The 27717-nt window shown below is 47.6% G+C and overlaps 2 protein-coding genes across 6 annotated transcripts in view; both read left to right on the forward strand.

Annotated features, from left to right (window-relative positions):
• The window catches only part of TARS3 (threonyl-tRNA synthetase 3), a 37944-nt gene extending 29426 nt beyond the window's left edge, over positions 1-8518 (forward strand). The window contains exons 14-19 of the mRNA XM_090263849.1: positions 1373-1450; positions 1535-1635; positions 4168-4272; positions 5890-5962; positions 6649-6763; positions 8029-8518. Of these exons, the coding sequence (XP_090119975.1) occupies positions 1373-1450; positions 1535-1635; positions 4168-4272; positions 5890-5962; positions 6649-6763; positions 8029-8177 (621 nt within the window). The 3' untranslated portion in view covers positions 8178-8518. The remainder of the gene's footprint in view (positions 1-1372; positions 1451-1534; positions 1636-4167; positions 4273-5889; positions 5963-6648; positions 6764-8028) is intronic.
• A 1414-nt stretch (positions 8519-9932) lies between these two features.
• Positions 9933-25543, forward strand: TM2D3 (TM2 domain containing 3). 5 transcript variants are annotated; one of them, XM_090263726.1, is made up of 6 exons: positions 9933-10064; positions 10487-10579; positions 12083-12240; positions 15506-15680; positions 17320-17395; positions 25484-25543. In XM_090263726.1, the coding sequence occupies exons 1-6, from the start codon at positions 9974-9976 to the stop codon at positions 25503-25505; spliced, it is 615 nt and encodes a 204-aa protein (XP_090119852.1). In that variant the 5' UTR covers positions 9933-9973; the 3' UTR covers positions 25506-25543. The 5 variants fall into 5 exon arrangements, with proteins under 5 accessions (XP_090119852.1, XP_090119849.1, XP_090119850.1 ...); XM_090263723.1 differs by lacking the exon at positions 25484-25543 and adding an exon at positions 19698-20095; XM_090263724.1 differs by lacking the exon at positions 25484-25543 and adding an exon at positions 19040-19406.
• Positions 25544-27717: the final 2174 nt, after the last annotated feature.

Raw genomic sequence — 27717 nt, forward strand, 5'->3', positions numbered from 1 at the left:
CCTCCAGCGCCTCTGGGAGCCAAAGGCTTGGTTTACTGGGGAAGGAGGCAGGCAGACAGCAGGGGAGAAACGAGACCTTGATTTCTCCTTCACCGGGGTGCCGGGCAGTGTCCACGGTCAAGGCCGGTGAAGTGCAGTGGTTCGCCTCCCCTCCGATCTTTCCTCCCTCCCTCGCCTACACCGAGAGCTGCCTCAGCCTTCCCTGGCTCCTCCTATGAGGCCTTCCTATCCCTGTGTCCTCAGAGGCCCAGTGACAAGCAGTGGCCTCTGCCTTGTGCTCTTCCCCCAAACCTGACCTCTGAGTGACCTTCAACTCCCCGAGAGCCCCCAGATTCTTTCCATCACTTGGTTGTCTACTGTCGCGGGGCCTCATTTTCCCTGCAAACACATGCACATGTCTCTTCTTTCAAAAACAGAGTAGAGAGAGGGCGGCCTCCCAGCCTGCAAAGTCCGTCAGTGGTGGTGACCTTCACTGGTCCTAAGTGGGAGGGAAGCTGCTGTCCCAGGCCCTCAGCCAGCACCAGCTCCTGAACCACCCTGACTGGGGTCCTGAGAGGCCGACCAGGACCCCGAGAGCTTGCTCCGTAACCCTGGCTTCCACCCCGAGACACCACCACTGTTAGACTTCCCATCAGGCACTTTACTCCCAGATGGCAACCCTTCATGGGCATCAGCGTGTTCTGGTGATGGCAGGGACGTGGATGGCGTTTGGCAGTGTTCTGGCCAGGGGTGTGCTTCCCAAAGAATCTGTATTCACAGGGAATAGCAGCAGATGCAAAGAACCCGTTTGTTATTAATACTTCTGTGTACATTGCTCACCTTCAGGCCCGAGCATCTTCATGCAGGTTAACTAAATGAATGCATGTGGCTTAGGCCGAAGACCAAAGAAGGCCTCCTGCTCACACGCACATATAAATCCCCCCACCCCAGCTACACGTGCAGAGGAGGAGGAAGTGCAAGAGAGGCGCCCCCTTGGTCTTCTCATCCACCTGACACCGAGTGGAGGCGGCAGCAAGGTCCCGTATTTCACGCCTTTTCCCGTGGGGAAGGCCCACCTGCAGGAGCTGTCTGGGAACTGTCACCAGGAGAGCGAAGCTGAGGAGTGTGTAAGGCAGAGGGGCCCTGCCTTGGCGCAAGGCCAAAGCGTCCCTCCTTAAACACCTACATGGGGTTCCCTGGGACAGTTTAGCAAATCACCTTCTTTTCCCACCAAACAAAAGGTGTATGTTTCCTGAAAGCAGGTACCCTCTTAGACATCTTTATGCAGTCCTTGCTCAGTAGTTTATGGAATGCAAAAGATGCTCAAGATAACATGTACAGTGCAGTAGATGTTTTAAGTGTTCTCTCTCTCTCTCTCTCTTTTTTAAAATAGCAGCTGCAGAATAGCTTGATAGCCTTTGGAAAACCATGGAAGATGAACCCTGGAGATGGAGCCTTTTATGGACCTAAAGTAAGTAGACCGTCTGCTTCAAAAAGAGTGCAGTTTAAAAGGAAAACAGCAACCGCGTCTAAGCAAACATTATTTAATTTGCAGATTGACATAAAAATCAAGGATGCTATCGGCAGACCCCATCAGTGCGCTACCATCCAGCTGGACTTCCAGCTGCCCATTCGATTTAATCTCACGTACGTCAGGTGAGTGATTAGATATGATAAATAATGCAGAACTCATATCCTAATTGTCTGTCACTGTTGAGTTTTGAGAGTTCTTTATATGTTCTAGATATAAGCCCTTTGATGTACATATGATTTGCAAATATTTTCCCTTAATCTGTGGCTTCTTTTTTTTCTTTCCATTTTTTATAGTGCCTTAACTTTCCCTCTAATCTTGATCTTTTTATTTCAACAATGTCTAATTTACATAGTTTTTCTTTCATGGATCCTTGTCTTTGGCTCATGTCTATACAGACGCTTTGCCTAAGCACAGGTAATGAAGATTTCTCCTCTGCTTTATCTTACAAGTTTCCTAGGAGTAAGCTTTACATTTCGACTAAGACCCATTTTGAGTTCATTTTCACCTAAGATGAGAAGTTTAGGTCAGAGCTCACTGGTTACGTCTAGATGTCTAATTATTCTAACACCATTTGCTATAGAGGGCGTCACTTCTTCATTGAGTTGCCATGGTACCTTTATCAGAAATCAATCGGATGTATTTGTGAGGGTCTGCTTCTAGATCTTCAGTTCTGGCCCGCTGATCCATTGATTATCCCTTTGTTAATACCATGCTGTTCTGAGTACTGTAGCTTTATAGTCAGTCTTAAAATTAGATGACACAAATTCTTTGTTCTTTTTCAGAATTGTTTTGGTTCTTCTAGTTCTTTTGCTTTTAACAGATCTATAAAAATTCCTAGGGGGGATTTTTATCGGAATTTTACTGAATCTAGAGATCAGTTTGGATAGATTTTACTTAACTGTATTTCGTCTTCCAATCCATGAACTTCTCTGATTTCTTTCATCACTTTTTGTCAATTTCAGCATACAAGTCCTACACCTGTCTTGTTAGATTTATATCTAAGTATTTCATTTGGAGAAAGGAGCTGTAAATGGTATTGTTTTTTTAACTTTGGCATTCATATGTTCATTGCTAGTATTGAGAAATACAACTGATTTTTGTAAGTTGGTGATGTATCCTGGGACTTTGCTGAATGAATGTACTGGTTCTAGGAGGTTTTTTTCCCCCTTGTAAAATCTTGAGGCATTTCTCTGTAGACAGTTAAGCCATCTGTAAATAGGGATGGTTTTTTCTGGTCTGTATGCCTTTTATTGCCTGTTCTTGCCAGTGGCTCTGGCTGGAGTGTCCAGTGCTGTGTTGAATAAGTTGGATGAGAGTGGGCATGTTTGCCTTGTTCCCGGTCTTGGGAGGAAAACATACAACTGCTCACCCTTAAGTACAATGTTATCTACAGGTCTTTGTTCATGTTTATCAAGTGGTGGAAGTCACCCTCTATTCCAAGCTTTCTGAGGCTTTTTTAAATCATTAAAGGGTGTTGAATTTTGTCAAATTCTTGATGTGACCATGTGATTTCTTCTTCAGCCTGTTCATCTGGTGGATTAGGCTAAGAACATTGAGCCTTGCATTGCTGGAACAAATCCCACTTGGCCGTGCATTATTTTGATATATACTGGATTCACACTCCTAGTAGCTTGTTGAGAACTTTTGTGTGTGTGGTCATGTGGGACAGTGGTTTGTAGTGCCCTTGTCTTGTACTGTCTTTGAGTGGTTTTAGTGTCTGGGTAATGCTGGCCCCATAAGATGCATTAGGAAGTGGTTCCTTCTCTTCTGGGTCTGGAAGGGACTGGGGCTGTTGGTGTAGAAGGAGCATCTGTCTGCACATGCCGTTCGGAATCTTCTGTAAGGGAGATTCGCCTCTTCTTCATTTGCTTATTTATCCGATTATTTATGTATATCAGTATAGACTTGTGAATATTACTTTTATACTTTGGGTTATGATAAAATACAACATGTTACAGTTTTTCTTGCCCAATTCGTGCCAGCCTTTGCCACTGGTAGTTCTTTTGCGTTGGCTCCTCTGTCCCCTCGATATGCCACAGCCTTTCTCTTTCTTTATTTATAAAAAATCAGCATGTCTTTGCTCACTGGCACTACAAAGATGCCGCAGGCTCATTTGTATTTTTCCCTGACCTAGCTTTTCAGTCAGCCATTTTTCCAGTGAGAAATGGAGTTTTTAGAAATGAAAGCTATCATAAATATAATACTGGAGGCTGATACATAGAAATCAAGATCTGGGTCCCAGTGAGACTCACCTGCTTTCTCCTGGTTTATAAAAGATATTATAATTAGAAGAAAACTTTATTTCTAATAAAGATGATACGGTATGCCTAATGATTTATGAGGAACCCATTGCTTTAGTTTAGGAAAATAGCTTTTAAGTGTAAAGTAAGAAGATAAAGTTCTTATTAAGCCCTGGCTGGTGTGGCTCAGTAGATTGAGCACCAGCCTGTGAACCACAGGGTCGCTGGTTTGATTCCCAGTTGGGACACTTGCTTGGGTGTTGGACTAGGTCCCCAGTTGGGAGTGTCTGAGAAGCAACCACACGTTGATGTTTCTCTCCCTTTCTCCCTCCCTGCCCCTCTCTCTATAAATAAATGAATAAAATCTTTTTTTAAAAAAGAAAACACTGAAATGTGTACTTTTTACCTTTTTAGTAAGGATGGTGACGATAAGAAGAACCCTGTGATCATTCACCGAGCCATTTTGGGGTCAGTGGAAAGAATGATAGCCATTCTGTCAGAAAACTATGGGGGGAAATGGTAAGTGATACGGAAAAGAAAATCCATATGTCTTTTATTCTTAAAAATCACGTCTAAAAGACAAAATTAATATGGGAATATTGGTGACTTCTGCCTTATAATTAGCAAGTGTCCAAATAGCAAGTAAAAACTGTTATGTCTGCCAAATCAGAAAACAAAGGCAGAGTGACATGAAGCTCTCCTTTACCTCTTTGGGAGCTCAGGAGAATTATAGAGTCATCTTCTTGCCCTTTCAAGCCCTTCAAAGTTGCTGTCTGGAAAACATGAGGCCCACAATTCCAGGGTAGCACCTCTTGCCCAACTGCCATGCCTCCTTCAACCCCTGCCGTTTGCCTCTGGGGGTACCAGGAGACCACTGACCTGGGAGAAGCCCTGGTTCACAACGGCCTGGAACACTACGTTGGCACACATCCAGAGAGAACTGTTACCGTAGCCCAGCCCCATTTAGGGGTGAAGTGGGGACGGTAGATGCCTTCGGGTGCAGGATTCTGAGTGGTGCCTCTTGTAGTCAGGCTTCTGCCTGGAGGGAAGACGGCTGGGTGTGGAGCGGGCTCTACTCCTTGCTTTGGCTACAGGGTCAGAGGCTGGGAAGTAATTTGATTGGAAGATAGACGACAAGTAGATTTGGGGGGGAGGAGAGTGGATGATGGCGCAGAATGGGACACGGGGGTGCTGGTACTGCCCACCCAAAGGCCCCCACTGTGAGACTTTCCGTACTGAAGTGTGCAAGAGGCTGCGTCTCTAATTGTCAGCTTCTTTCTCCCCCTGGTGGAGCTCAATGATTGATGAACAAAGGGGCCCCCAGGACAAGCCTGAGCCCAGCAACATGGACCTCACCCCCAGATCCCTCTGCTGGGCCCCTTCGGAAGCTCCATTTGCCATCGCTAGTGATCAGTCCTGATCCCTGACGTGACACCGTAACCCCAAGGGAACAGCCAGCTCTCTCGTGGCAGGTTGATGACACTGTGTCCCTTTCATAGTGCGGGAGCCAGCGACTGTCCTCACTAGGAAGGACAGCCTCTTTGATTTGCTTTGCTTTGCGTTTCTGCTGTGCCTCTGCCAGGGCCTCCACACAGATACTTACTGGGCCCAGCTCCTGTCAGAAGCACAGCGGTCCTTGTGGCCACAGAAGTAATTTTTTAGCAAAAGAAGGAAGGCACCCTAGCTGGTTGACCAAAGGGTCACAGGTTCGATTCCCAGTCAGGGCACACGCCTGGGCTGTGGACCAGGTCCCCAGTAGGGGGTGCATGAGAGGCAACCACACATGGATGTTTTTCTCTCTCCCTTTCTCCCTCCCTTCTCTCTCTGAAAATAAATAAATAAAATATTTAAAAAATTTTTTTTCAAAAGAAGGCAGGCACTGAGCTGACATTGCGGTTAGGGGGCATTTAGCCTTTCCGCCTGGCTGCCGCCCATGCTTCCCTCCCTTTCCAGTCAAAATGCCCAGTGTCCCCTCCTGTCTGCTCTACTGCCTTCTCCCTCTTAATATAATTTGGTTTGCTTCCACACCGCTCTATGGAATCTGCTCTCTTGTAAGTCTTAAATAAATCTTTGGTTATTTTTTAATCATGTAATAAACGGTTATTCTGCAAATACGTTTTCTTAAATATTTTGCAGGCCTTTCTGGCTGTCTCCTCGTCAGGTAATGGTCATCCCTGTGGGGCCGACTTGTGAAGCATACGCACTTCAGGTAAAATCAGAGACATTTAATGTACATCATAATCTCGGCACCTAGTGTGGGAAGGTTATTGACTTGCAATGCATTCATGCCTTAAAATACTGCCTAACTAACACATTCACTTAGCAACCATATTTTCAGTAACTGGGAGCAACACCTGAATCATGCCTATGGGCTGTATCAGAACTATTGTTCTTTCTTAATGTTTCTGAGAAATTGGTACTTTAAAACATCTCACATTTAAGTTATTCTTTTCCATGTGGCTCTATTAGGGAAGAATATTATCTATTGCTGTGTAACAAACAACCCCAGAACTTAGCAACTTCAAACAACAAACATCTGTTGTCCCCCAGTGTCTGTGAGTCAGAATCGGGAGCAGCTAGGCCGGGCGGCTTTGGCTCAGGGCGCCCACGAGGCTGCAGGGAGTGCCAGCTGCCTGGGCCGCAGCCCCCAGGCTCACTCCCATCTTTGGAGGCCTCAGCTCCTCACTGCACTCAGCAGAGGTGGCCTGAATGTCCCCCGCACATGGCAGCTGGTTTCTCCCAGAGGGAGTGATCTGAAAGAGATAGAGGCTGCAGGTGCCATCACTCCCACCCCTTTGTGGTCACGCAGCCCCAGCTGATACCCGTGGGAGGGAATGGCACGAGGGCATGGCTACCCCTCACCCTGTAATAACAGAGCACTTTATTTTCTTGTAGGTATCCAGTGCATTTTTTGCAGAAGGATTCATGGCCGATGTTGATTTAGATCACAGCTGTACACTAAATAAGAAAATTCGAAATGCAGTGCTGGCTCAGTATAATTTTATTTTGGGTAATTTGAACTTATATCTATTCTCCTAAATGCTCATTTTTTTGCGTTTTAAGTCCAAAAGCCAACATAAAGAATATGGTATAACTGTGATTATACTGTATCCGTTTAACTGTTGATTTACTCACAAAGGAGAGCAGGTGGTGGTCCTGGGAAGACTGTTCCTCAGGACTCCGTGTTCTTTGCTGGAAAAAAAGTTATAAAGTTTCACATGAATCCTGTGGTCTAATAAGACCAGCACGAATTAATATCTCAGACAAACGGAAAAAGATGTGAAAATGATCTCATCAGTAGAATTATACTCCTTACATTTCAGCCATCTAACAGGCCTAAAATAATCTCCTTTGCTCTTCTGGTTTATTAGAAATTATTTAGAATTAAAGTAATGAGTGGGAAAGTTCCAGATTTAAGATGATGAAAAGAATTAAGTGAAAAAAAAATGTCTTTTAGGCACATGAATAATTGAATGCAGAAATCAGAATTTTGACTTTAAAAATGATTCAAAATCAAGAGAAATTGATATTGGTATGCCTGCAGGCATGAAATTAGCTCCTGTAAGTTGAAAGATTCGGTAGAAGGCAAAATAAATATGCACAGGGTTATCAAAACAACAATTTATCATCAGAAGTGTTTGACTCTGTAGTAGGCACGGTGATGTTTCAATCAGGTTTATCTTGGGGACAAATTTCATGTAGCTGAGACAAAGATGGAATTTATTGGATGGGTATTGGAGCGTCCATTCACACGGGAGGTAGAATTAAGTAGCCAAACTATTAGAAGAGTAACTGGACAGAGGAATGTAACTTACCAGGAATGTTTCTCCCCATTTCTGGTTCCTGTTTTGCTCTGGTTCCTTATGCTTCTCTTGGGTATTTACCTCATTCGCCTTACTTGATGACCAGTTTCTTCCTTCCAGATGGCAAGGAATATGGTGGCAGATTCCTGTGACATCTCACAATGCAGGTCACTGCAGAGAACACATTTTTTAGCTACATTCCAGAACACTCTGGTGGGCCGGTTTTGTCATCCCTTGATGGACCAGGGGGTAGAGTCAGGGTGTCTGCAAGAGCTCCCTGCTCCCATGTGTACCCCAAGACCACAGTCAGCATTCTCTCAGGTGGTGGACGAGAGAGATGGGATTAGAAGTCATTCCTTCGCTCAAGGAACGAATGGCCATCAGATGGCTATAAGACACCTGTCATGTGACTGCTCACTTAATATTTCATAAATTGTTGACTTAAAATGTTATTTCCCTTTCTTTTCTACAGTGGTAGGGGAAAAGGAAAAAGCAAATAACGCTGTAAATGTTCGGACAAGAGACAACAAAATTCATGGAGAGATTTCAGTACCTTCTGCCATTGATAAATTGAAGAATCTCAAGAAAACACGCACCCTAAATGCCGAGGAAGAATTTTGAAGGCCTTCCTTGTACTCACTTCTATGTAACGCTGTTTTGACCCCCCAAAATACATTTTTCTTAGTTCCTGTTAGTGCTTCTTCTGAGAACTTTGGACCCCCTGCTGGCTCCCCTGCTGGGCGCAGTGGGAGAGGAAACGGGGAATGAGTGGCTGATATGTACAAAGTTTAATTCACTGATGTGTCTGCCGACAGTAAGAGGACAAGCTTGGGGAGTTTTTAATTTCCTGAATGTCTGGAGAGACTTAAAACAGGAAAATGTTATTCGTTGAAAAAGGGAAATACCAGGAAATGAGGATTATGAGAAATTTCAAATAAAAGCCTGCAAAGCTTTTTGGAATATGGCAGAAAATCTCATTTCCTGAAAACATTATGTTCTCAGTTGTTTTACTAAAGTTCACACTGAAACACTATCTCCAAAATTGGAGTCATTATTTAATCTCTTTTAACTAACGAAGAACCGCAAGCGAAAAAAGCTATATTCCATATTGGATTATTGACAAAGGACGCAACTCATATTCAGTATCGTAGAATTCACTGTTGCTTGCACTGTAGTTTAAGAGTTGGTCTTTTAATGATTCTAATCAACAGTTGAGTCTTGCTCATCTTCAGAAAATATAAATTGCTGAATAAAATGCCTCACCGTGTTTCAGCTGTGGGTTTATATCATATTTGCCTCCCTAGAGTTAAATTACATTTTTCATGGGAGGATGACAGTCCACTGCTCTATAGACTCAGAACGGATTTCAGATTTTAATTAAGAGGAATACCTTACTGCCCAGAACAGAATTAATGGGCTTTATGCCCATAGAGAATTTAGCTACCAATCAAGAAGTATTTTTTGAGTGTTTATTTAGCTGTGTTGTATAGAATTGAAAATAGTTTTAGGGCATGTTCTCTCCACACACAAATGATTCAGTTTCCTGAACAGCTGGTAAGCAGAACAGTATTATATATTAGACCTTATAGCGCTCTAAGGTGCAAACTGTATGATGTAATTTTCAGGCTAATATTTATTGAGGCCAAGCACCACTTGATACCTTCATATATTTTTTTCGTTCACCGGCCGTGCTAGTGCGGGAGGGGGGAGTCGGAAGCCCCACCACCACCCGTGACCTCGTGGCAGGTGGGTGGGAAGAGCACGCCCACCGCCCAGGACACAGAACGCTGCTGGCGGCAAGTGCGGACCGCTCTGGGAGTGCGCGGGGGTGGGGTGGGGGGCTGCGGCCCGGGGGCCTCTCCCCTGCCCACGGCCGGCTTCCAGGGAGGGGCCCGGGCGCCTGCAGACCCGCTGGCTACACTTGATGGCCGGCACTGACCGGGCCACCCCCGCGATCGCCTGGAAATCGCGTCCAATCCAGTTCGGGCCAGTTCCGTCCTATGCAAACGGGACCTGACTGGTATGAAATCGAATGTCATGCCATCGAAACCTCCGCACAGGACCTAGCACACAGGAGCGGTGCTTCTCCGAACCTGCAGATGCAGCCACATATAAACGGTGCCCAGCTCCCCCGATCGGCCCGACTCCGTTTTCAGTCACTTCAGGCGTGTATTTCGGTCCCGGCTGGTCCTTCCCGTTGGGTGGCCCTTGGAAAGCCCGCAACCTGTCCGTGTCGCGGGTCCGATTCGCACTCCAGTTCCCCGGGAGCTTTCGGGGCACGTCCGCCACGCGCCTGCGCCCTAGGTTCCCCGGGGATGGGGGCGGGGCGTGGAATGTGGCTGGCTCCGCCCCTTCCGGCGTCTCCGCCCCTAGACAAAACTCAAGTCCGCCGCCCGGAAGTGCGTCGCACCGGCAAGATGGCGGCTGCGGCGGGCCCGCTGGCGGTCCTGGCCCGCCTCTGCCGTGTGCTCCTCTTCCTCTCACAGTTCTATATCTTGTCGGGCGGTGGTGAGTTAAAGGCCGGGCGCCACGCCGGGTATGGCTGGGTGGCAAGGGGACCCCGGGACTTGCAGGAAGCGTCCAGGAAGCTGGACGCCGAGTGCGGGGCGGAGGGGCGGCGGGGTGCTGCAGCCCAAGTCTGGCGCGTCCTGGCCGCGAGTCTAGGGCCGCCGCTCAGCTCGGGGACCCTGGAGCTGCAGTTGGGGGTGGGGACGCGACCGGGGTAGCGGCACTGACCCCGACCCCACGCTCTGTTCCCTCGTTGCCCGTGGATCTAAGTGGGTGGCGCCCCCGTGGGCGTTTCGTCCTTGAGTTTTCCGGGCAGGGGCGCTGTGAGGGGTTCGGGGGCGGCCGTTGCGCGGTGCGGACCTGCTTGCTGACCACACACCGAGGTCTTCCTGTCCCGGGATAACACGTTTCTCTAATTGTAGGATCCTTAAATTTAGAGCATTCGCAGCCGCTGGCTCAGTCACTAAGGGATCCGGGCCCAACACGCCCTTTCACGGTAGTTCCCAGGGCAGCAGGTACCGGACGTTTCTGTTCTAGTAAATGTGCGCTTTCTCTAGCGGGTCAGCCCTCTCTTTTTTGGATAAAATTTCTTGACGAAATCACTTTCCGTTTCTTTGACTACTTTATTTATTATATCTTCGATCACGTGAACTAAGGGCAGAGAGGGACTTCCTGGGGACGCTTGCTGTTTTGATACCTTTTGAAAGTCCCACGCTTTTCATTTCCGTCTCTTTATTTCTGTTATTTTTTCACTCCATTAAGATAACCCTCCACCCGAGCTTCTTTCTTTCCCTTCCTTCAGAAAATATCTTCTGCTTCTTAACCGCCGTGCCTGATGTTGGATATTAGAGGCATCCCAAGGCTGTTTGAAATGGAAGGATCACAGAGGGACAGATAGAGACTTGGGAGCTTGAACAGATTCTTCACCCCTTTGGGCTTTGGTTTTCTCACCTTGAAGGTGCTGAGAGGTTAACCTGGCCCTCTAAAGTCCCTTGGCTTTGTGATTCCAAGCCTCCCATCTTCCAGCTGCAATAGTCGCAGGAACAAAAGAAAAGAAAACTGCGATTGTGTAGAATTGCCCACCTGCTACAATGGCTGAAAGGAAGACCGGTTTTAAATGAGCATGAGTGTGTTCTGTTAAAAGTTCACCTTTGTTTCTATAATTTCATCCCTTTAGAGGCATTTTGCAGATTGTAATTTGGATGTAAGAGACAACGAGAAGACAGTAGCATCCTTGAATTTAAAACATAGATCGTTTTATAGTAAAAGCGTGAGAACTTTTGGACCTTTTTGAAAGCTTTTCAAAAAAAATAAAAACGGGCTTCTCTTCCTCCTAAGAATACTTGCCATGTTGATCCTCTCGTAACTGATAGGAATACATCATACTCCTGGCCAGGTTGGCTGGGCAAAACCTGCAACCCACCGAACAGGCTATTAATACAGAAAACTGTCAATGCGATTAGAAAATTATGCTGATTGAAGTAGCAACGTGGAGTCATAGCAGTGAACATTTTCCAGAGTTGGTGCCCTTTGGTCCTGATGGATTCAGTGAGAGGGTCACTGGCTTCATTTCCATATTAGTGAGTTCGAGGGAAAAGAACATTGGATTGGAAACTGAGCGATTCGGGTTCTGGTTCCAGTTTGCCGCTCCCTCTGTGATCTTGAACAAACCCTGCCATCCCTAAGTGTTAGTTTTTTCATCTGGTAACATGGTAGGTTTTTTTTTTTGAGGCCCTAACTTATACCTAGCATGAGATATATGTTATCTATATGGTCATTTTTCTGGTCATTTGGGGACAGTCATTAAATACCTTTTACTTGGCTGCTGAGCTGTTCATGCAGCCCCACAGCGGGCTGGGGGCAGCACTCTGTTTTAATTGCAGGTGTCTGACTCCAGCTCTGCTTTTCCCATTCCAGCCTTGCATCTTATTGCTAATGATCATGCCCTGTAACTTTAGAAAAAACAATTTTTTTTATCAGGATTACAAGAGAGTCAGCCTCTCTCTCGCTTCTCACAGAAAGCACCGATGTCCCACCTTACGTGATGAAGTGTCCAAGCAACGGGCTGTGCAGCCGACTCCCTGCAGACTGTATAGAATGCAAGACCAACTTCTCCTGCGTCTACGGGAAGCCTGTCACTTTTGACTGCACGGTCAGACCTTCTGTCAGCTGCGTTGTAAGGACCGCAACTTATTCTGAACGTTCTCGCTGTGCACGTGGCGTTACCACGGGTGCTTAGACTTGCGGATGGGGGAGATGCCGAAGGAAAGCGCTCTGCGTTTTATATTTTAGGATTAAAGTCAGCTTTATCCGGGGCCTGGGGCTTCCATTTCCAAGTGAGGCTTGGTCGCAAGGGTTGAGATGGCAGTTTTCTGATACACCAATAAATTGAAGCAGCTACTCTCAAAGACTCACAGGAAGTCGGAAGTAGAAAAACCTCAAGGGTCCCGACCTGCCCATTAGAAATGACCCCGTGAACAGTCCTCATACCTGTGTCGCATCTCTGATGCTTGGACAGAGAGGAAGGAGCCGAGAATGGCTTTCGGAGTTGGTGTTTCTTGCAGGGGGCTCTAGGGGCGCCCACTTCAGAGCTGCTTGCGCTGGGCTCCTGTGAGGGTCGCAGACCCCTGCTGAATGAGCACAGGCCGGGGGGATTTGGTACCCACGCTTTTTATCAAGCCGGCCAGGCAGCTGCTGCGCACCGCGTTTGGGAAAACCATCCCAGCACCTGTGACTCAAAGAGCAGAAGTGAGTAATGATGGTGTTTTGCACGCGGCCCTGCCAGGACTGGCTGTGTGACATTAATTTCTCGTCACAGGAGGAAATGGGCCCAGAACAGCTTTTCCCAGGGTCTCCATGGAACTCTTTCCGGGAAATGTTTGAGGAAGATAAAACCATTTCCATACCGTGTTTCCTTTCGCAGATTTCCTTTGAGTAGCAACTCTAGCATTTCCTTCATCCATCTGAGCGAGGTTCCCCCACACCCCCACCCCGGCCCAGTAGTTTGGAACTTGTTCTGCAAAGGGCTGGGTTGGAAAGTTCCTCCCATCCCCCCATCCCCCACCCAGGCACTTGCTGTGGTTCTCCAGGCGGTTAGTATCCGGAGAGGGAATGCGGGAGGCCTCACCCCAAAGGGGAAGTGAGATTTTCTGTGCGCTCTCGGTATCCAGCCGTAGTTTCTGTGGACTGAGGTGTCTGCTCTTTCCGTGTATTGATGCCGCTCCTGTAAAGCGCACTGCAGCAGCGAGCCAACTGCCAGCTCGTCTTCATGGGGCCCTGGAATTATCAGTCAGTCTTTGTTGCTGCGTCCTAAATAGCATTTTCTCCCCACTGACCTAATGGCTAAGCCTATTTGATTTGAAGGCTTTTTAAATGTATTGTGGGTCTGGCACATCGTAGCTACTTAGTGGAAAAGGGGAAGCTTGCTGTCTAAGGGGAATGTGCCCAGAAATAGCTTCCTTTGTTGTCTGCCTCAGCTTCTTTCACATTCATCTCCCCAAACTGGCTGTTGAGCAAGGCATGGTTCTCAATTTCTTCCTTCTTTAGCTGTTCCAGACATTAGCTGTTGTAGCTAGTGGGTAACAGCAGAGGATGAGACCAATAACCACGGCAGAGGGATTACAGAGCTTAGGGGAGTTGCTGAACTCCTGGGTCCTGGGCCCTGGGAGAGGTGTCACGCCCCGGCTGCGATGGGCCCCTGGCCGGAGTCTTCCTCTCCTCGCGCAGGCGCCTTCCTCTCGCCTGCCCCCTGCACCCGCCAGGAGTAGGGAGGCCCGGAGAGTAAGTAGCAGGTGCCTGCTTGGCTGTGGGATTTGAATTCTGCCCCAGGAGAGTCTGGCGGTTCGTGCCTTCTTTAAAAAGGGCAACAGTGAAATCCATGAACTGACCGTCAGGAGCCAGAGGGCCTAGGATGCTGTTGGCGGGTGACCGTGGCATCCGCAGTGCCTTTCCTCATCTGCTCCATGACCACCTCTAGGGTCCCTGCTTGGTAACTAGGTCAGCATTGCAGGAAGGAATAATCCACGACCGTCACACGTGCGCAGGCGGGCAGTCTCTCCCCCGTGCAGACTCAGGCCCCCTTCCCTGCCCCCTCTCACTTTGAATTTCAGGTTAATGGAAAGAAGCAACCTCTCCAGTTCTCCTCCGTGCACACCGCTAGGGACTCACAGACCACGGGACTCTCACCTGGCTGACACCAGCCAAGGAAATTATTGTATAAGGATCCTGTGAAATATCTAAATAGAAATAAAGGTGGAAATCCTGCAGCTACTTCCATATCAGATTCCTTCTGTCCCAGTGATAGTGGCAGCTGCCAGGCCAGTTGACGTCAGCTGGAAAGGTGCTGGGCAGGAGGGTTGCTCTCTGTGACTTGCAGCGTACCCGCAGCAGGTACGGGGCCTTCGATGGGTTCCCGGGGTGATTGTCTGACCATTGGAAACTGAACTTGAACAATATGTATTACGATAGAGTGTCAAATGGGAGTAAAAAGGCTACAAAAGGCTTTCAGTATAATTTTGCTTCTATAAATTTATATTATAGAATTAAAAGGTGAAATAAAAGGGAGTCTTTCTGGAGAGGTTACAGTTTTTTCCTGTAATTTCCAAATGGGCAACTTACAGAGAACATGTGTTGCTTTTATAAGCAGAAAACACAATAATGGCTCTTTTTTTTTCATTTTTTTATTGTTCTGGTACAGTTGTCCCATTTTGCCCCCATTGCTGTAATAACGACTTTAAAAATTTAAATGAAAATGTCTGGTCTCAAACGCTGAGGGCCGACCACGAACATGTGCTGAGTGTGTGCACGCAGTTCTAAGTGGAGAGTTTTTCTGGGGCTGCCTGGGGGTTGTGGGGGATTGTGCCAGGGGCTCATGGAGGTGGGGGCAGCAGCAGCTGCACCCCCCCTGGGCAGGGGTGCAGGTGACACTGGGGAAGACTTGGGACCGGCGGCCGGGTGTGCGGTGATGCTAGGAGCGTCAGCCGGGGGCGGGCTCCTGGGTTCTGCTCCTGACTTGCAGCTCAGTGACATTGAACAGATGTCCTCATCCGTCCTTTCAGCTATTTGTGACTCTCTGGCTTTATAAAAGCAACTCCCCTTTCTCCTGTACAAAAGTCCACCTGCTTGTGATTGCAAATTTAGCCAGGGAAAAATGATGGCCTCATTTTACCACCCTGAAATAACCTTTGTGGTTTTGATGTGACTTGCTTTAGGTGTTTTCTTCTTCAGTATATCTTTTTGGGTGTACAGTACATTTTTATAAGTGTAGGATCATGCCATGTACACTTGTTTTGCATGCATAATGGTTTGGTACCGATGTCCCGGCCACTCGCTGCCAGCTCATAAAGCATTTACAGCCTGTGCCATATGACTCTGTAGGCTCATTGACGCGTTAATGTGTGACTGTATTGTGATGGATGAATTCTGTGTCCTGTACTCCGTAGGATCAGTACTTCCGGCCCCAAAAGAACTTCGTCATCAACATGACTTGTAGGTTTTGCTGGCAGCTTCCCGAGACCGATTACGAGTGCTCCAACTCCACCAGCTGCATGACCGTGTCCTGTCCCCGGCAGCGCTACGCCGCCAACTGCACAGCGCGGGACCACGTGCACTGCCTGGGTGAGTCCCCTGGCCGCCAGCGCGGCGGGGCAGCGGGAGGGTTTCCTCGGAGCTTGCTTGTGGGGCTTGGATCTGAAAGTCAAGGATTAAATTTAAATGGTTTCCTCAGAAGCATTTATCAACGCATTGGAATTATGCCAGGCCTCCTTGATAAACTCAGTGACTTTAAAAATCCAGAAAATTGCCCTGGCTGGTGTAGCTCAGTGGGTTGAGTTTTAGCCTGTGAACCAAAGGGTCGCCGGTTTGATTCCCAGTCAGGGCACAACCCTGGGTTGAGGGCCAGGTCCCCAGTTGGGGGCACGTGAGAGGCAATCACACACTGCTGTTTCCCTCCTTCTCCCTCCCTTCCTCTCTCTAAAAATAAAATAAATAAAAATTTTAAAAAACCAGAACATTTGCAATGCGGTTATCTATGGAAATGTGTTTGATGAAACAAGAAAAAATCTGTAAGGTGTAAAGCCTGATGTGTACTGTAATTGATTTTCACCAAACCAACAACTAAAGCGGTGCTTTTCTTACCTCCTTCAGAGGTGACGGTTGTTTTGAATTTTGTTCTCATCCCACTTCCTTTTCTTTAAATTACTTAGCTCTGTTGCATTTGCGTGATAAGATATATAACATATTAGCGGTGCGTGTTTTAGAATTGTATAAAACAATAGCCAGTTTATGGTCTTCCCTTTTTCTCTCAATATTCTGGATGTAGGATTCATCCATGTGCTTTCTCTTACCTTATTTTTTTTTTAATTTCTGAATAATAATTATTTGTAGGACTGTGCCATTGTTTGTTTATTCTCCCATGTGTTTGGATTAGTCATCTTCTTTGGTTCTTAGAGCTTGTGCTGCCATTAAAATTTCTGTCCGTGGTTCTTGGTTGCCCGCGGGCAGGAGCTGGTCTGGCACCTGCCTTCTAGCACATGTCATCTTCCAACATGGTTTTACCAGTTTGCATCCCACTAGCTGCATTACTGTTCCTGATGATCCTCATCCTCTCCAGGACCTGTCATCCCTGAGCTTTGTCTTTTTCTTAAAGATTCCTAGGCATTCTTTCATATACGTTGGATACTAACATTTTGAGGTCCCCTAAAATTCTCTCCCAGGTTTTTAACTTTATTTTTCCTGCTTTGTTTTTGGTATCTTTTGGTGAACAGAACTGAAATTTGAACTAGTTGAAGGTTATTGGTATCTCCTAGCCAGCTTCTTTCTGTTGTAAGAAATCTCTTCTTCCTCCAGGCTCGTAAAAGTAATTTCCTATATTCTCTTTGAAAAGTTGCAAGTTTAGCCTTTCACGTGTAGGTCTGTAACCCGCCTGCGGCCGGTCTTGGTTGATGGTGGTGGGCGGGTTCAGACTCACTTTTCCCTCACGGACAGCCAGCTGCCTCCGGGCCCTTCGTCTGGGGCGCTGTCTGGGCTCCCTTATCTTCCCACGGCCTGATGTGTCCGTCTCTGCAGCGCTCCAGGCATTTCACAGGCTTCACGCTGTGACCTCGACTGAACTGAGTTAAATATTCAGTCTGTGCTTCGAGACAGCAAGGACTTCCTTGGTAGATTTTTAATGACAAGGCCACGCGTTACAGTTAAGTCTCTGTGTCAGAGTATTGTTATACCCATGTTTCTAAACAGCGTTTTCCCTCTCTTAAAGGTAATCGGACTTTTCCGAAAATGCTGTATTGCAATTGGACTGGAGGTTATAAGTGGTCAACCGCCCTGGCTCTGAGGTAAGCCTTGTTACTAGTCAGCTAAAGATGCCATTTGGGTTTTGTTGGAATCGGTGGAATCTTCCAGATGTTGAGCTCAGACAAGCCCCTCCTTCACTCAGATCCCAGCACGTGTCCGACAGACCCGGGAAACATAGCCGTGGGAGTTCCTTAGGTAATCAGACCAATACCTTTGTGGAATTTAATGGCAGGCAGTTAGCTTCTCTCCCAAGAAGCCTGCATATGATGTAACTGATCATTAGAACCGGTCTCAGGTTCCTGTCCTGAACATATCACGAATCAGTAAATACTGTATACTATTTAAAATAGGTAGGTTTCTGATGTGTATTTTTAGTTTTAGTAACTTTATTATGAAAAATAATACATGCATAATACTGAACACTGGAAAAAGTGAACATGACAAAGAAAAGTATTAAAAGTCACCTAGAATTTCTCCATCCAGAAATAATGGTAGACTCAGAATTTTTACATAGAAATGTGCTTGTATTTGTTAAACTTTTCAACAGTGTGGGGGGAAAATGTACCCATTCTTCCCACCAGAGGGCAGGACAGGTGGGATGCTCGTGAAGCGATTCGCTCATTAAACAGTCGTGCCGTCTCCAGTCGAAGGTCTGGAGTCAGAGCCTGAGACCCTGCGGCCTGCGACCCGACACGGGGCAGGGATTCTCCGCCTCAGACATTGGGACCGAGTAATTCTTTGTTGTGGGCGTGTCCTGTGCATAGTAGGGTGTTTACCAGCACCCGTGGACTCTCCTGACTAGACATGAGTTGCACTCCCCTCCCCTCCAGATGTTGCCAATGTCCCCTTGCTGAGGACCCCTGTGTTAGGGTTTGGGGTGGGGTCAGAAGGACACTGCCTGGCAGGAAGGTGTCACTGGGACCCAAAAGCAGAGTCCATGATGGGAGATGACCTACAACAATGCAATTTCATAACTGGCCACTGTCTTTGTCAGTGATGGTTCGAATGAAGACGGACGACTTTTTAAAAAATAAACTTTCTATTTTGGAATAAATTTAGATTTACAGAAAACCTGCACAGATAGGGAGTTCCTGTCTGTCCCTCACTCAATTTCCTCCCACATTGCTGACATCTTAAAACTACCATGGTACAGTTAACAACGACTTTCAGAAAGAAAGAAGAGTTTTCCACTCAGGACTCATCATCCTTTCTTTCAGAATCTTCTGGGAATGTGACAGTGTCCCGGGTTTGCTCCAGAATCCTCTGGGGGCAGGGGGAGTAGACGAGCCAGGGCTGGCCAAGGGGTGGTGGTGTTGGAGCTGGGTATGGGTACTGTTCCCTTTACTTTGTACTTATGTATGTTCTGAAGTTTCCCATCGTAAAACCTTTAAAAGAAAGCCAATGAGAAGTTTATCCAAATAGTGGTAGATCTTAGCATTGGAAGGAGCCTTAAAAGTCATTTATTCCTGACACACAGTTTTTGGAGTTGAGTGACTGAAACAGTGCGACAGCTTGACCCAGGCAGCCCGCTGCGGGGCGGCCTCACGCTGCCGGTTCTCACTCTGCTCGTGCTCTGTTCCCAGGGACGGGCCGCTTTCAAGGCTAACAGGCAGAGAGATCCATAAGAGAAACCTTAGGTTTCAGCCCAGCTAAAGGTGGTGTGTTTACTTTGGACATTTAAACAGCCTTCTTGCCCGTGATTACAGCTGACCCTTGAACAACGCGGGGGCGAGGGCGCCGACCACCCGCACGGTCAAAAGTCTGCATGGAACTTACAGTCCGCCCTTCACATACGTGGATTCCCACCAAGGATCAAAAATACGTACTTGGTGTTATAAAGTGTGAAATAATCATTGTGTCCCAACAGCGTTAGGATCACTTGAGAGCCTTTCCCAGGGGTGACTTAGTGGCGTTCCAGGGTCACACCTGGCTGCAGGGGTCAGGGGGACGTCTGGTGGATTCCGGTCCTGTTTGGTGTTACAGCATCACCCTCGGTGGGTTCGGAGCGGACCGCTTCTACCTGGGCCAGTGGCGGGAAGGCCTCGGCAAGCTCTTCAGCTTCGGCGGCCTGGGAATATGGACGCTGATAGACGTCTTGTTGATTGGTGTCGGCTACGTGGGCCCCGCAGATGGCTCTCTGTACATTTAGCTGCGGTTGTGGCTTCAGAGAGAAGCAGTACTTAGACCGCGGTCTTCTGCTGGGAGGGATTGATGTGCCCTCAGTGATGCATTTGTGTGTGTTTAATGTACAGCATCTGTACTTTGCCTGCCTTGATGAAGGTAAAATAAAAAAACAATAACACTGAACTATGCTAATCTGGAATTTGGTTTTATTTGCCTTAGGTGTATTTTCTTTTTCCGTGAAAAAATGTAAACCTAATGAAACTATAGCCACAAACTGCAGCCATTGAAAATCGATTTTAGTTTTATGTTGCATAAGTCAAAGTGTATCACTCGGACCTCGGCCTGAATGTGACCTGGCTTGACAGTCTCTCAGCTATGACTGCAGAAGGCGGGAAGTGTTTTTATTCTACAGCTAAATAAAGTTACCTACCCATACTCAGTGCTCTCTGAGCTTTGCAGTGACATACATGTATGTCGTCTGGTTTTTATATGTGACTGTTTAAACTGTGGAACTTTCATTTCTCGTTGCTGTGGTTTGCATTTTATTTGTAATATGCATAAATTCAGTCATAAGAATACTGAGAAGTGAATAAAGTTATAACTTGCTTTAAGAAACATTATAGACTTGTTTTCTATATTAAAAATAATCTTGAGTAAGCTAACAGCTGTTATGAAGAGGTGAAATGTCTATTTTGCAGGGCATTATTCCTTTCCAGCAGATGTATAGTTGACCCTTACGACATTGGGGTCAGTGTGCCGATCCCTAAGCAGTTGAAAATCCAGGTGGAGGTTAAGTCAGCCCTGTAGATTCAGGGGAAACCATGGATCAAAAGTATGGTTGACCCTTGACCAACACAAGTTTGAACTGCATGAGTCCACTTAAAACCTGCATAGAAGTGAACCCGCAGAGTTCGAGCCCTTGTTCAAGGGTCCGCTGCATTCATAGCTGGCTGGCTCGTTGACATGCTGTGAAGTGTTCCTGTGTTTTAGTATCAGGAATGTTTTTGAGTCTGTAGTTCCTTTATTGGAAAGAAAAACAATTATTAATCTGAAAGTGGGCTTTGCAGAGGTTTCTTTTGAAACATTATAATGCTTACAATTTTCCTTTCAAATTGGGCATCTGTAATAGCCAGAAGATTTAACCAGCGTATCAGATCTAGAAGCTGTAAAGTTTTTTCAAGAACACCTCCATCAATCTCATGGAACAAAACCGTATTTGCTCTGCCTGACAGTTTGCCTGAAAGAGGACTTGAATCTCTGGTGTCGCTGAGTAGCAGTGCCGGCTCTGGCCGCTAGGTGGTGCATCCCCTTTACATTTGCTTTCCCATTACGTTTCCAGACACAGCCGACGTTCAACATGTTTTTCCTCGCAACAGGAGCTCGGGCACTGAGCTCGCCAGCGCTTCCGGCTGAGGGTACCCCAGTTTGCGCGGACTTTTCTTCTCTAGGGCAGACACACTTTCTTACCCAGCATGGGTACGTGACGCTTGGTGGAGCAGGCATTGCTTTCGACGAGGACCTGTCCCTGCAAGGAAGCAGCCCCTTTGCTCACTGCAATAGTTTTTTTCTGGACTCTCCTCCATAGTTAGCTCTGTGCAGAAGAGCGTCTCCAGCATTTCCCTGTGGAGCTACCAACCGAGGAGGAGCCTGGGAAGCTGAGGGAACTACTTAATGGCTGTGCACTGTGCCTGTGAAGGAAGGAGGCAGCAGCCTTGACAAATTGACTGCCTTTATTATGGCTGTGGGGTCTCAGTTATGTAACGAAGCCCCAGCGTTTGGGGGGTGACTGCTGAAAACTGCTGAGTCTATGAAAGGAGGTGAATGCATGAATGTGCCGCTATATCCTAAAACCTTTCCCAAGGGAATATAAACCTTTGAGATGTAAAAGCTGTGAGCACGTCAGCGATGCTTGCTGTCCAGGATTTGATGGAGCTCCTGACCTCTGGGATGGGACGAGCAGGAAAACGATTTCCAAATAGAGTTCCAACAAATTTATGAAAGATGGACTCATACATGGGCCCCTAAAAGGAACCGTTTCTAAACTGCACTCATAGGGCTCCAGAAAGTGCGTGTAATCTCTACCAAATTCCATGGGCCTCTGCAGGCAGCAAAAGGTTGCGTTTGGGTCTGAGCTTTAGGCCCTGTTCCTGTGAGCCGTTAGCTCTGACAAGGGGCTGTTAGATAGGGAACTTCTCTTGGATGGGGGAGCGTATCAGTCCCCAACCTCTCGTTGGATTGGGACATTCAGAGTCGATCACTGCAGCATGCCGTACGCTATTACTTCATTCCAAGAGCCTGTGCCTTGCGATCCGCTGTTCTGCGTGCCCCAGTGATGCCTCCCGGGCAGGTGCTGGGTTATTTATTTCTAGCCTCCCAGCCCCCCCAGCACATTGTCTCGCACACAGTGGCTCATATACTTGCTGATGAAGTCAATGTCACGGTGTCTTGGAAGAACTGAAGCGCTTGAGTGGGCTTCTGGAAAAACAGTGGAGGTGGCTGCAGGGAGCTAATACAAAGAAATTGGCTTCGAGTAAATATTGGCCACAGAGCCGTGTTCGCTGGCCGCCTGCCGATGGCTGAGGAGCAGCGCTGGGTAACGGTGCTTATAAAAAGAAGGGTCTCACGCTTCGAGACCTAAAAATGCTTTCTCTATGCCACGCAACTCGGGTTCCTTGTACGTTTTTAAATACTTTCTGCCGGAATTGCATTTATTTCTGGCACGTCATCAGCTAAGCATCTTACAAATGATTTTTAATTCATCCCTTAGCCATGAGGGGAAAGCAGACAGTCTGAGGCAGCTTTTCAAAGGCAGCAGGAGAGCTTAAAGCGAGGGCTTGCTTCCCTCTTGCTCTTAACCTTCCCCTCTGTCCACGCCTAGCAGATGACAGCACCTTTGATAGTGTGAAATGTCACAGGGATGTTAGAGGACACGTGAGTTCCCGTTATAGGCTAATTGGGTGGAAACTGTCAGACTTGAAGTATTGAACTTGTCCTGTATAAATGCACTTTTATGGAAGCTAAGGAAGCTTTGACTGAGATACTTGGGCATAACCAAGACCGGTTCACTGCTGCAGCCTGGCTTCAGGAGCTATACCTGGCGCAGAGTGACCATCTCTTGAATGAATGAATGAATGAATGGATGGATGATGGGGACTCCCCAGGCATAAGCTCAACACCTAAAGTGTTGCCAGGAATTTGTGGGTAAAATGGTAAGAGTACGGCTGGATTCCATCTTCCTTTTCAAATGCCTAACAACATGAACCTAACGTAGTAAAAACGGGCACCTCCTTCCCACTAAAAACAAACAAACAATTCAACACCAAAGGCAGAAAATGACAATCAAATGTCAAAAACATCCAAAAGGGGTAAGAGAAGAAGAATATTGGTCAGGTGTGCAGGGCCACTCCTGCAAAATGGCCGCGGTGAGTCAGCAAAATCCAGGAGCTCTCGGTTGCAAGAGAAACCAGTAACGGAGAAGGGTGATATCCTGATATTTTCCCTGTTACTGCAGTGGAAGTGCAAAGGCATAAGGGAAGAGACCAGGGAGGGGCCGTCGAGCAACAGCACTGATTGCTGGATGGATGTGTATGGGGGCGGGGGTGGGGCGCACGCGGAACCAGAGAAAGGACCCAAAGCCCGAGATGACCCCCATGGCTAATGAGATGCCGTTCCTAACCAGGGGGAGGAGACGTTAGCTGGCACTGAGAAAAATCTCAATAAAGAGACCAGCTGTTGTGGAAAAGATAGTCTCTTCTGAGTTCTTCCCGGCCTCATCCTGGCTATCAGGCTACTGAACGTTGACTATAGAGCAAAATACAACTTTCAAAATGCTCATTGGCCCACGTGTGACCTCTAATGATTTGCTAAAACCTCAGCTGATGCCTTCATAACCTCTTGGTGGCCACGTGTTTCTCCTGTCTCTGCCAAAGGGCAGCAGATAAGATAGGTTGTGACTGCTCCTTTGGAATTCAGCTTCTTTGATTGCCTTGCGACCTCACATCTGATAGACTCGGGGACAATGATAACTTCTGTAGACAATCCCGATTTTTCTCATTGTTCTGTGCAGCGTTCTGCATTCTACCCGGAAGCAGGAATGAGATGTTTTAAATCACAATTACCAACTCACTCTCATTTGCCTGCAGTCATCCATCAAGAACATTACATGAACTTCTTTTTCCAATGACTTTAAAAGAGTCTTCCAGCCATAGTTAAAAGCTAAAAAGCTGTGAATGGCGAATGATCTTCTTTTCTTATTTTGTAACCTAGTAACCAAGGTCGTAAATGAATATCACAGTTAAAGGTCTTGCCTTTGAACAAATTGAAGAAGCAACACATAATCAGAAGGTTAACGTTTTTCTCTTTCCTTTTGGAAGATCTTGAATTAGCCTTTAAATACGTATTATAAGCTCTGTCTAACGGATGAGAACAGTAGCTCCTGTGGCTTCTAAGAGACCACAGCGTCTGACTTCTTTTCCTTTTGTGTTAGGTCTGTTTATCTGGGCTTGTTAGCTCTGCAATGTGGGCATAATGACAGAACAGTTTTGTGGTTACTTAGTATTCCAACGTCAATGGCTGGTAATAGATCATTGCAAAGCTCAGTGGCATGAAACAATCCCTCATTTTCATAGACGCTGTGAGTCAGAAATTTAGACAGGGCGCAGCAGAATGGCTCGTCCCTGTTCCATAATGCCTGTGGTCACAGGTGCAAGACTCAGAGGGTGGGGGCCAGAATCACCTAAAGGCTCTCTCCATGGGCCCCTCCATGTGGTCTCTCTGCACGTGTCAGCTTGGGCTTCCTTACAACATGGCGGTTGCCTGCCTGGATGCTGGGTTGCCTGTTCCCAAACAACTCCAGAAGTCACACAGCGTCACCTTGGCTGTAATCTAATAATCGAGTTAGTTACTAAGGCCCACTCAAGTTCAGGGGGAATGGGCATGAGCTCCGTCTCTCATTGTGGGAGTAAGAAGATTCGGGAAGAGCATATGAAACTAGAAATACTGCAGTGGCCACTTTTAGAAAACACAGTCTACAGTTAATCTCCAAAGTCTTTCAAAAGGGGGAGAAAGAGGGAGAAGAAGATGAGAGGAAGCTGACTACAGTCCCTCAGAGCTCCTTCAGGATACCTCAGAACTTTCTAGAGCCTGTGTCTTTAAGTCCAGGATGGGACAATTATCAATTATTCTTTGGTTTGCAATATTGACAAGCGTCCCTGTTTTTAAAAGTTTCTATACCTTTTTGGTGTTTTTAAGGATCTGTTAGCCCTGTGTCACCTTTAGGGTCATTGCCAATGAGCTGTTCTTGTCCAAGGCTGTGGGCTGGTTGAAGGAGGTCGGAAAAACCTGAAGCGTGTATGCTGAGCACGCGTCTGAATTTCTCACTCAACTTTTTCCTTTCTGACCTGGGATCTGGGCAACCTAGGTAGGCAATTTCAGAATCTGAATTGAGCTTGGAGGTGTCCACGGCCAGTGAAGAGTGTAAACCATCGGCTTGTCAGGATTTCTTTTTCTGATTGTGTTCAGATGCCCATCAAAGTAACAACCTCAAAAGCTACCCACAGTGGCTCTCATGACTTCAAGTTGTCTCTGGTGAAATAATGTCATTTGCATGAGTCAGACGTGTGATGTGGAAACACGGAGGAAGCAGGCGTGTGGCATGCTGGGGCACGGACTCGGCCCGAGACGACCCCCCGAGGAACTGTGGTGTTTGGTCGAACAGTGTGGCCAGTCTTGTGTCTCTAGAACCTGGTCCAGAGGCAGTTCTTATCAACTGTGAAGCCGAGAGCCCCGCTTTTCTGGGTTGCCTACGTCTTGAATGTTGCTCATCTGTAAGAAATCTATAGGGAGAGGGCAGGCATAGCCTTGGAGCTGGCTTCAGGTGGGACTGACTGGATCTGTACCTGCCCATCCCGGTAGACAGCCTCTTACAGACAAACAACGTTGGCTTCATTGAAGGGCTTCAGTGAAATATTCGGAGCTCAGACTCAGACTCACACTTACCATTGCAGGCACGGAGGCCTCAGATGGTGACGCAGGGTCTCAGATGCGCACGTGCTCACCAAAGCAGGGGCCCCGTCTGCGGGACCGAGAGGCTCCGCTCGCTCACGGTAACACCTAAGACCCCCGGACGCACACCTGTCGCCGGAAAAGGTAAGCTTATTCGCTGCCCACAGCGAAGGAGAAACTTCATTCCTGCTGTGTCTGAACACTCTGTGGTTCTCAGTTCTGCTTCCGTGGAGAAGGTAGAAAGCTGCACAGAACGAGGAGAAAGACCTGGAGGGGCGGCAAAAGGTATTTCCCTTGAGTCTATCAGAGCTCTGAGGTTGCTCTCACTTGGCACAAACTGCGTGGAATTCTCGGGCGAGGCTGTGCCTGTCTGGATGCTCTGAGGACGGCCACAGCCTCGGCTGCTTTGGACAAAGCCAGCCGCTGTCACGTTGCTCCGTCTTTTGAGCTGTTGGTCGTGACCAGCTTGTCCCCCAGCCCTGGGTCTCCGTGCTTCCTGCAGTGACACATCCCGGTTACCCAGGACTTTGTGCGATTTTTCCTCTGTCCGCCGTCCAGCTACCTGTATTCACCTCCTTTTGTTTGATACGCCTTTGGTTCGCCTGGACCCTGAGAAACACAACTTTTTAAGAAGGACAATGTGTTCTCCCTGTCTGTTCTGTACCCCCCTTCCTTTGGCTGCATTGGGGGGGCAGTGACCTCTATGACAGCCACACACTGAGGCCTGCAGGGCAGGGAGGTCCACCCCAGCTCTGCCCTCATGCAGGGCTGTTCCCAGTGGCCACTGCCACTCCTAGCTGTCCTGCCCCCGCTGTTGTCCCAGGTGTGTAAGAAATAACTCAGGAAGGAAATAACTCAGCTAATTTTTTATCTACTAATCACTTTGTAAATAGATAATGCAAGCAGGCATTTAAAAGTCTTTGCTGGTTTGTGGTGCTCACGTGGGAGGCTGCGGGTTGTGAGCAAGGTCCAGTGGGCCAGCCGTCACTCTGCCCCTGATGTGACAGACGTGGCGGGACAGCTAGGCTTGATGAGGAGGCAAGCAGCGAAGTGATAAGTTTAGTCGCCAGGGCTGTTGATACATCAGCACAGTCTGGGTCTGCTCACAGCCTCAGTTTCTTCATCTGTAAAATGGGGGCATTATTAGCTGTCACCTCATTGGGCAGACGTGGACACCGAGACAATCTGTGTAAAACAGCGTAATGCGCCATCTCCACAGATACTCACATTTGTCATCCCCTCTAATTTACAAACAAAAATTGTGAGCTGCTGTGTTTTTACTGTTATCTGTAGCAGGGATTTGTGACTGTTCTCAGCAGCATGCGGTGCCCAAACGGTGACAGTCACCCCTGCGTTGGGGCCTCAGCTTTGCAGCTCCAGGCCCTAAGTTCAAGCGAAGTCCCTAACGGGGAGGCAGGGGCTGGAGAGCGAGCCCAGGAGACTTGCAGAGAAAGACTATGCTCAATACTGGGGGCAATGCCCCACCTGCTGCAGGTGGCGGCAGAGGCTGCCTGAAGGGCAAGGGGTCCAAGCACAGGGCGATGAGTAGTTGCCCCTCAAACCCTTCATGGAATATGGCCAACCAGCAACTCTAAGAGGCCAGCGGGTCTCCGAGGCCTGGGTGTGTGGATTGTGCCGGAGCGCAAAGATCAGGCCCACAACACAGACGTGCTGGGCAGGTGCGTTGGCTCTGACTCCCAGTGTCCTCGGGCTAGGAGGTGGGTGTGTGTCCCCGTTTCCCTGAACCCCGACTGCAGCCCTCTCTCCCCTCCTTCACGCTCTAACTTCATTGGCTGACGATGCAATTGATGATGTGTCAGCTCAGCCCAAGCATTTCAGTGCATAATCATGACGTTAACCTAGGCCATTTTGCCATAATCGGTCCCCGCGGGCCTTTACAAATAGCTCCTGCCACGCTCTTGGCGTGTGGCTGTACGATGCCGTCAGCTACAGCTGCTTTCTGTAGGGACCTAAAGGTCGCCCTTATTGCTGAGGTCCTTCTGACGGGTGACTGGCGTTCCACAGGGAGGCTGGAGTTACCAAAGGAAAATTAAATTGTGTTTGGGATGCTTTGGTTCCGGATGAAATGGTTTCTGATCCAGTGTTAATTTGTGAGTTTGAGTGATTACAGTTATCTGGGAAAATTAGATTTCGTCGTTTCCTGCCAGGACTGGATTAATGAGATGTCACTCCAGTGAACTCACTCTTGTATCAAGATCTCTTTTATGATGTGTAA

Source organism: Furipterus horrens, unplaced genomic scaffold (genome assembly GCF_987537825.1).
Source record: "Furipterus horrens unplaced genomic scaffold, mFurHor1.1.pri manual_scaffold_16, whole genome shotgun sequence".
NCBI lineage: Eukaryota > Metazoa > Chordata > Mammalia > Chiroptera > Furipteridae > Furipterus > Furipterus horrens.